At 51.2% G+C, this 9,272-nt stretch overlaps 1 protein-coding gene across 1 annotated transcript in view; it reads right to left on the reverse strand.

Annotated features, from left to right (window-relative positions):
* The window catches only part of LAMA5 (laminin subunit alpha 5), a 96,055-nt gene extending 87,594 nt beyond the window's left edge, over positions 1–8,461 (reverse strand). Inside the window, exons 1-2 of the mRNA XM_049816352.1 lie at positions 8,165–8,461; positions 2,034–2,186 (exon numbers count right to left, since the gene is read on the reverse strand). Coding sequence (XP_049672309.1) covers positions 2,034–2,186; positions 8,165–8,461 — 450 coding nt within the window. The remainder of the gene's footprint in view (positions 1–2,033; positions 2,187–8,164) is intronic.
* Between the last annotated feature and the right edge of the window lie 811 nt (positions 8,462–9,272).

Consider the following 9,272-nt stretch of genomic DNA (forward strand, 5'->3'; position numbering starts at 1 on the left):
CAGAAATGATGGTGCAATCCCACCCCCCAGGGTACCAAGAGCAAATACAGAGGCCTGGGAGAGGAAGGCAGGAAAGACAAGATAAACTTACACCAGCTCAGTTTTAGCAATACTGCAGCCCCCCAGAATTATTCCTAGCTCTGGCTCCCAGCACTGCAGCTCTGAAGGCTGCAAATCCTCAGGTGAGCCAAATGCAGCAGCCTGCAAGCGCACAGCGCAGCTGGGTTAGCTCTGGGCTAAAGCCAGAAAGTTGCCACAGAGAATAACAAAGAGGAGGAGAAGCTCTCAAGGAAAGGTGGTCTTTGAAAATCCCTTTCCAGAGTAGTGGTGAGTGATCAGAAAGCCGTGTTGCAGGCTGGCCCCTGGTCACAGGAGGGAACACAAGCGATCCACCCACCCAGCACACCCCTGCCAGCTGGTAAGTTTCTAAGAGACACAGCAGATGCCTCCTACGTTGGCCAACGGGATCGGCACACTGTGTGCAGCCCTGGGAGGCTTTGCCCACACAGCTATTATGCGATGCATGAAGTGCCCCAGGCGTTAGGAGATATTTTGCTGGTGCTGTGTATAGCAGTTTTAGATAGCTGGCACTCACAGGAGAGAGCAAGTTTGCGGAGGGTGTTTGAGAGGCTCCGAGCAAGCGCTACAGCAGGGCAGGGAGTGGATCAGAGACAAGTCTGGGGACTAAAGGGTGTGTTTTAAGCATCTAACAGAAGGGTATCAGTCATCAATACATCCCAGGTATCTATAGCTGTAAAACTGTAAATTTGCAGTCAGAGACCTTGCAAACAGCAGTGACAAATGAGCCTTTACTCCACCAAAGAGGGTGAAATAGCCACCTGCAAGGTCAGTGCAAAGCTTCAGTGCCTGGCAAGGCTTGAAATTGCCACAATCAGCACAAACTCCCAAAGAAAGGGCCACGGCACTCAGCCCCTGAAAGGCTGCCTGAGCAATCACAGCAGGCAAGTTCACTATGCAAGAGGTGAGCTGTCCACAGCTGCACAACTGCCCCCTCCCACAGACCTTCCAGCCAAGGAGGACCCACACTTGGCCTTTGGTGCTGTAGGGCTGGTAGCAGAGCTTGGGGAAGTACAGCAGAGGAGGTGAAAGCCCATCCCTACCCACTCGTGGGGCCACTTCAGTAGTCAACTACTAAGTTGTCATAGACTACAGAGCAAATGCCCCAAATCCTGAATTACAAGGGCTAACGGCTGCCAGCGAGGAGCTGGGGCTGCTCCCAGAGACAAGGCTGCATGGCACCACAGAGAAAGGGGTGTCTCATGCACCCCCTGCCCCGAGCCAAGGACTTGCGCCATCCAACAGCCAGAGCAATGGCCCCATACTAGAAAGCAGACCCACAGCCCTTCAGGTCTCTGGCTTACAACACCTTCCTGCCTCTGCAGCTTCAGGCAGGACATCTTTGCTGCTGCTTTCCTCTAAGCTGAGGAAAGTCTTAGATAATAACCCATTTCCAGAGGGATGGTTTTGCTGATGAATAGGAGGCGGTGAGGGCTGGCAGCCATGCTATTACAATGTTAATTCCCTTTGACTTGCCAGCATTAGAGACCAAACATCTATTGTCATTCTTTGTCTTTTATACAAAGATCTTCAGCACAGACTTGCTTTTTTTAAAGAGCTTTAAACGAACCAGTTGAAGTTTTACAGCACAACCTTAAATTCCTCAGGGCTGTATTTTCATGTTCTGGGGTGAAGCCTTGCTAACCATCCCCTTTCGGGAGGCAGGTACCCTCTTCAGGGCAATGGCATCTGCCTAGAGCGTGGTAGGTTTCCACGAGCAACTCAACTTTTAGGGAGAGCCCAGATAGCAACAGCAAATAGCACAGACTGCAGTTAATACTACAGACAGACAAGAGGTTTTCCCTTCCACATTTTAACCAGAGCCTCCTGCCCTACCATTAAATGAGCAGGTTTTGTCCCGCCCTTCCAGCAAGGACCAGGGAAGGATTTTAGAAGCAGAGGAGCAGGTCCTTGCCAGCAGAGTCTACAATATAACCAAGAAGGACTTGGGTTACCTGTCCAAGGTCCAAAGTGACGTTGACCTGGTTGAACTCCAGACCCCGGGAAAGTGGAGGGCTCTGCCACCAGCGTTCTGTCCCATCAATAGCATTGGTTATGGGGTGGGCCTTGTTGCTGTTTGCGGAGGAGCAGATGTCGCAGTACTGGCCCTGTTGGAAAGTACAAAAATAACATTCAACTGTAGCCAGAAAAACATGGCACAAAGCAGACAGGTATCAAAGCAATTCAGAAAATATGGGGTGTAAGCCTGCTAATGCAAATCAATATATAAACCTTTTGTTTGCACCAATTTAGAGCACAGATGGAAAAAGGAACAAGGAAAAGCTCAAAAAACCCACAACAACCACCCAGTGTAGAATTTAGGCTGCTCTAAGTAGTCTGTATTTCGGATACGCACTGAACATTGACAAAGGGGACCCAGACACAAAGAACTGGTTGCCAGATGCAGAAGAGTGTGCAGAGGGAGAAGCCGCACCACCACAACGGAAAGCAGTAACTCAAGCTCCAGGGCCACCAGCTCCTCTGCTGAGGCTGCCACTCACACCTCTGTTGACACTCAGAGATCCTGACCCAGACCATTCAGTCATTCCTATGGACCCAGACTGGCAGTTCTTCTGCCCAACTCCCTGCAATCTGTTTCTTGTCAACCTATTCATGTCGCAAGCATAGTCCTTTCAGCTACATTTTCAAGCTTAATAGTCTAGCAGCCAAGCTCCTTTTGCTGGCGATGCTGCAATGCAAGGCCAGAAAGGGACAGCCCCTGCTGTCAGCTGGCCAGGGACCTAGCTGCAATCACTTTTCTGCCCTGCTTTTGTGGTGCGGGTGGCTTTGTCAGCTCTATGGACGCGCTGCCAGAGAAAACAGCTCTGCAACTTTAACAGCACCTCCTGAGCAGTATCAAACAAAGACCTGAGCTGTTAGGGACAATTCTTTCTTTCCCATTTAATGGACAAATGAATCTGACGCACTCTTAAGGAAACCTGCAAATAGCCCTGAAAATTGGCAAGTTACTTGTTTTGTGGAGCCACTGTTCTGTCACTTGAATTGCTGCTACAAACAGTGTAGAAGGGGACTCTTGGTACAGGCAGTTTTCCTTTTAAAGGCACAGTTATCCCCAGTCAAGCAAGCTGCCCTTGCCTGTCCCAGCTGCAGCCAGCTTTAATATTATACCAGGTACATGATCTCAAGAGAGGCAATCTCCTTCCTGCTTACTGCATCTGCATCCCTGCAAGGGCTGAGGCCAGGCAGAGCCACCACAGAGCATGTGATTTTCCAGATGCCCCAAACTCTGGAGTAATCTCAGTGCAAAGGAAACAAAGATTTCACAGCATTCTTCCCCACAGCCATGCGCTATGTTACTTGCGGGCAATTATGCAACACAAATTATCCTGAACAAGAACACCTTTTAATTAACTCTAGAGAAATTAAAATGGCAGATGGGCAAGCAAAAGGCCAAAGAAAAGGGCAGCTGAAACCATCCAGGTAACCCTGATGCCTGTTCAGGGAGCTCCTGCTGTACAGAGAGGTCAGAACAAGGCTCACTTTAACATGCATGGAGCGAGGAGGGAGCGCAGACCAGATAAAACTGACCCAACTCTTCAGCTCAAACCTTTAACAGGAACCGGTGCAACAGGTTGTGTGGAAATTTCTGCGGCACAATACACAACACTGAGGTGGGGAGAGAAGCGAGGCAAGGTTACAAAATGGGGATAAATAACAAAAAAAATAAAGTGTTTTCATACTTTAAATTCTTGCCACAGATGTGAAAGCCATTTTGAACTCAAAGTTCCCATTGATGGGTGACAGGCAATTCAAGTTCAGTAAGAGGGGACTAAAAATTAGGATCTGCTGCTCCACATGTGTAATGCTGCTGTTATCCCTCCCCATTGCTGTGCAGCCTGCATGCATTAGCTGCCACTGGGCTGGTAAATATATCAACAGCTGATCCAAGTTTGCTGTTAGAAGTACAGTTAGCCCCTCTGATGCACCAGTTGCTCATTAGTTGTTTCATTAGAGCCAGACCTAAACCTGATGAGAATCATTTCCAGCTTTCCTATTTTAGAGCAACTCATGCTCCTGCACAGCACATCAGGACTCTAAAGAGCGAAGTTCTGACATCAGCAGAGGATTTTAATTAAAACGCAATTGTGAGCCACAGGCCTAGTGGAGACAGCAGGTTGCCAGAACTGCATAGGCATGGACATCACCAAGGTACACCAAAGAACAAACTTCAGCAATACGAGAAGTTGGAAGGTAGCTTAGAGAACATAAAACTGCCACAATCAGAGCAAACTGCAAAGGGAGAGATAAGGAGGAGGTTTGAATGGAGGGCAGCTTCCAGAGACCTGCAAGGCCTGATCCTGTTCCTGCTCATGTCAATGGGAACTTTGAAGTTTCCCTTGAGCATAAAGACTAGCTTGGCACCCTGCTGGCACGGCTTGCCTGGGGGAAAGCAGATGGCTTTGTCCCCATTTATCTGGCCCTGCCATGATCCAACCTCAGCTCTCCTCACCTAATTTATCAGAAAACCACAGGGAGTGTGGGGCAGCCTGGGCTGCTGGGGATGAGGCAAGAGACAGGAAATGGGGGGCAAATAAGTAATATTTCAGACAAGGAAAGTACATGCTTGCAAGCTGGTACAGGGGCTGTCCTCGCAGATCAGGTAACTGCTCACAGAGTTAAGCAGGTGCTATCTCACCAGGTGTCTTTTCTGCAGGCAACAGCAACTTGTTCTAAAAACTTTGTGTTTTCAGCTGCAGTTAAACCACCAAAGTCCAACGCTATCATATATATAACCACAGAAGAGACACATAAAGAGAGGTACAGCACCACTGTCACCCAAAACCAGAGCGCCCTGGGCTGAGCCAGCTCGCCTCTGCCACGCAGCACCACACACGAGACACACGGCACGGGATAGAGAAGCACCGGACCAGACGGTCACTGACTGCTGCAGGATATCAAAAGAGAATGCCACTTAATTTGGAGACATTCAGGTATGAAACGGCTTCAGACCTCATCTGTTACCAACACCTAGAAGAGCAAAAAGACGAGACCTCTGGTAAGCACCAGCGCTGCTCAGGCAAGCGTAGCTCAGCACTGCAATTCAACGTGCAAACAAAGCAAAAGCAGCACTGACTTGAAATCAGTGAGGTTTGTTGCACTTGTTTAAATTCTAAGGTCTGTAATTGCTTCAATTAATGCTAGTAACTTCCCTTATTGTTATACAACTAATCTCCTGAAATAAAGTAATCGTCTACCACCCTGCCTCGTTCCGAGAGCAGTGTACGATCCCTGCTGGCTTTGGCAGGTCTCTGGAACAGCCACCAGGCAGCTGGGTGGGTTGGGGAACATGAGCACACAGCTGTGCCTTTGCAGAACTGTCTCCGTCTTGGAAGACAGCTAGCTACAAGCATCTTCAATAAAGCTTGACCAGAAAAATAAACCTATAATCTCTCTTTTGGCTCATCTTCAAGACATTAGCATTAAGGTAGGATTGCCCATGCTGACTGGCGAGTGGGACAAGGAAAGCAAACCTCCATCACAAGTCCTTTCAGCACACCTCAGCATCGCTGTGCATCACATCCTTGCAGACTGAAAAGCCCCCCACAGTTAGAAATGCTGTCTTCTGCCAAAGAGCCCTGAATAAGCCAAAGGAAACTCCTTGAAAAGGTTTACAGCCTTCCCACAAGCTGTGCCAAAAACACTGCAAGTGTCTTTAGGGCAGCATTATTTCAGAAAGCTTAACGATTATTGACATTTTAAGACCATCACGTTTTAAAGTCAATGAATTCCCTTTCCTGAATGTCTTCTACAATGTCAAATGAAAACAAGCAGAAAACAGAGAACTGACAGAACTCATTGACTGGATGATTGTATTAATGTTTACACTAGGTCTTTAGTCAAGCAAACATCCCTTCACCACCACGGCACGTGGAAATCTCTTGGAGGGTCCCAAAAGGCATTCCTCCAGAATTCCTGACCAAAACCCCCTTTACACCACAGCTGCCCCACACACGAGCGGCACTGAGCAGGTGAAGAGAGAAGGGAAGGGACTCTGTCTGTTGGGACACAGCAAGGGCAGCAAGGGCATGCATGTGGAGTTCATTATTGTTGTTTCAGTCGGCTCAAATTGAACACTTCCCTCCCACCTCCCTCATTGATTTAGTCACCAGGTGGTGCCGAAACCCCTAAAGGGGATGAATTGGGAACTCTGACCTCTGCTCTGATGCCTCCCGTTTCCTCCCCTCCCTTTTAGGTTCTGCCTGTGGTCATGGAAAGGAGCTACTACAAAAGGATTTTTCTAAAGCATTCAGACTGACCAAAGACCACTAGCTTGGGAAGTGGTGCTCAGATCAAAGCAACCCAGTGCCAGAGCTGCAGAGGGGATGGGAGGAGGTTACTGCAGAAATCTGCGGCTGAGGAGCCCTGTTTGGCAGCAGGGGGAAGACGGGAGGACGTGCACACCCTGCAGTGCCAGGGAAGGGCTGCACTTGCAGGATGAGTTACAACTGCCCCCAGAGCTGGTACAGCCTGAAGGGTTTATTTAGTTACCAGCACCCTTAGCGCAGTGTGTCATGCTAAGCTAGTGGTGTGACGGGAGTGCAGGTCGGCAGATGTAGAGTGATAAATGCATACCCACATCTGCCAGCTTCTCCAAGCAGTCTTATCCTCCCAGTTTTGCTTAGCAGATCTTAAAGCAAAGCTTCTTCAAGTTACATTATTTTACAGTGCAAAGTGAAACATCACTTTTAAAAGGTGGCAAAACTCGGAGAAGGGTATGTCAGCTTCTTGCCATCCGGTAACATCTTCAAGAATTTCTACTACATACAGAGCAAAATTCCACATCATAACCACACAATAGCCAGAAAATTCCTAGTACAGCACTAACTTGGGAGAATGCGGCCAGAATGAGAAAAATGCTTCAGAGATCATCTTATAACAAAGCCACCCCTACCAAAAGGCCAAGAAAGGCTCAATCCGAGAAACTTGACCATTTTCCCTTGGTCTTCCTTACTGTTAGGGACAACCCTATTGCTCCATTGCAACAGGTGAACTGGCACTGTGAACCTCATAAGCAACAAGCAGAAAACGGTGGCGAGCAGCAGCTGGCCGCTCCATGGCAGGTTTCAGGCTGTACAGCATTTCAAATCAGAGCTGCTCTTCCCAGCTTGGGCTGCCCTGAGGGGGGCAGTGGGTCTGGAGTTCCTGCAACTAAAACTCATGTTTTACAAGCCTGTTTACAACTGTTCTTTCCTCTTTTCAAGAGGACCATAGCTGCACAGCAGTTTTTACCATCTACATTCCTGGCTGCAAGCTCCCTCTGGTCCACTTAAAATGGGACCCCTGAGATAAGTCACCTGACATTTGCTTGTAAAATTCACCCTCTTAACTTTCTCCTCTGCTCATCCGAATGCCCCACTGAGCACAGAGGGAATGGCGGAGTTAAGACCCCTAAACACTACCGCATCTATCATACTGATTCCCGGACTCTCAGAGGAGTTTAGGAGCTGCTTTGCCCAGGATTTTGTAAACATAAAGAACCAGCAACTTTAAAAATAATGCCACGGGAACTCACCAAGCCGTGTTTCACATGTGCGACTTCTGGCAAGGCTGGGAGAAAGCGAGCACGTGCGTCTCATTGCCCCACTGCTCCAAGGGGCTTCAGATGGGCTCCCGACTCCAGTACACAGGCCTGGGCAGGGGAGGATGCCCTGGGGACCATCCTGCCTGTCCTCTGCCCCCTCCCAGAGCACCCCACCACTAACCCATCTGCCAGCTGGTGCACACCAGCTCTGTACGAGGTCCGGCTGAGGGCACGGATGCGTGGGAAAACACCCGCGGCAGTGGGGGCCGTAGGGCCCTACACCGCTTGCTCACCCAGCTCTGAGCTGCCCCGCTCTTTGCTGCAGCCTCTGCCCTTCCCAGGTTCTGCCTTTTCGCGCACCAACGCCTGAAAAAAACAGGGATGGGACGGGGCAGCGATGGCCGGGGGGAGCACAAAGTGGGGGTCGGACCTTTCTGCAAACCTCCCCCGGCCGGGAGACGGCTTTGCCACCCCGGCGAGGCTCTACGAGCTGCCCATGTGCGGGTGTACCCCCCCCCCCCTCCCCGTCTCCCCCGGCCGTACCTGGATGGTCTGGTTGGGGTCCCCCCCCGCCACCGGCCCTCCGACCAGTTTGCAGTAGAGGTCCTCCACGGCGCGGCGGCTACCGGTGCCCACCGCCTCCTCGCCGCAGGTGGCGGTGGCGGAGATACGGGTGCCCTCGGCCAGGTTGAAGTAGGGCGGGTGAAGGCTGTACCCGTTCACATCGCTGGGAAAAGAGGCGGGCGAGCGGGCGGCGGCGGGGAACGCCAGCAGCAGCAGCAGCAGCAACAACAACAACCACCCCAGCCGCGCACCGCCCCGCTCCGCCGCCCTCGCCATCTTCACACCGAGGTCGCCCGAGCGGCGGGGGCGGGCAACGGCCCCGGCCTCCCCCGTCCCACCGCCTCGGCACTGCGCGCCGCGCCGCCGCGGACGCGCTACTTCTGCCCCGGCGGCGGGGAGGGACCGCCCGCCCCCTGCGCGGCCCCGCCGCCCTTAACCCTTTCGCTCGGCGCTGCCGCCGGGGTTCTGCACACCCCACGCACCCACACCCACAGCTGGTCTCGCCCTGGGAACCCCCCCCCCAGCCCCGCGGGCAGCCGCAGCGTTGCGGGAGGAGAGGCCAAGTGGGGTGAAGTGATCCCCCCCCCCCCCCCCCCCCCCATAAAAGGGGGATAGGATCCTCAGGGAAACAATGTGCCTATTGTATCTGCGGGGCTGCGCTGCCTTGGTCGAGCTCGCTGGTATTTTAGTACGTTAAACTCCATTAACCGATAGATCGCTTTATCTCTAGGAAAAACTCTATTACTAATTAACGAAACAGTAGAAGGCTCCACAAAATCCACTTTACTCTCCTCGGGGTATGCCGTTGGTTCTCGTTGAATTTGGACAGGGAAAAATTTGCTTCCGCTTTCCCCAGAAAGACCGGCTGCGGGGAAAGGCTTTGCCTTCGCACCTAAGGGGGAAAGAAGCAGCGCAGCGATAACCCAACCTCTCCCCATCCCTCCGCTACCCACGCACAGTCCCTCCGTGGTGTGACTTGCAAGGACACACACACTGTCAGGTCTTCACATACTACTGGGGGAAGACACTTTACGGATAAGAAACTGAACATATTACAAGAAATTATATATAGCAATATGTAAATTAA

The sequence above is a fragment of the Accipiter gentilis genome, chromosome 14 (genome assembly GCF_929443795.1).
Source record: "Accipiter gentilis chromosome 14, bAccGen1.1, whole genome shotgun sequence".
Lineage (NCBI taxonomy): Eukaryota > Metazoa > Chordata > Aves > Accipitriformes > Accipitridae > Astur > Astur gentilis.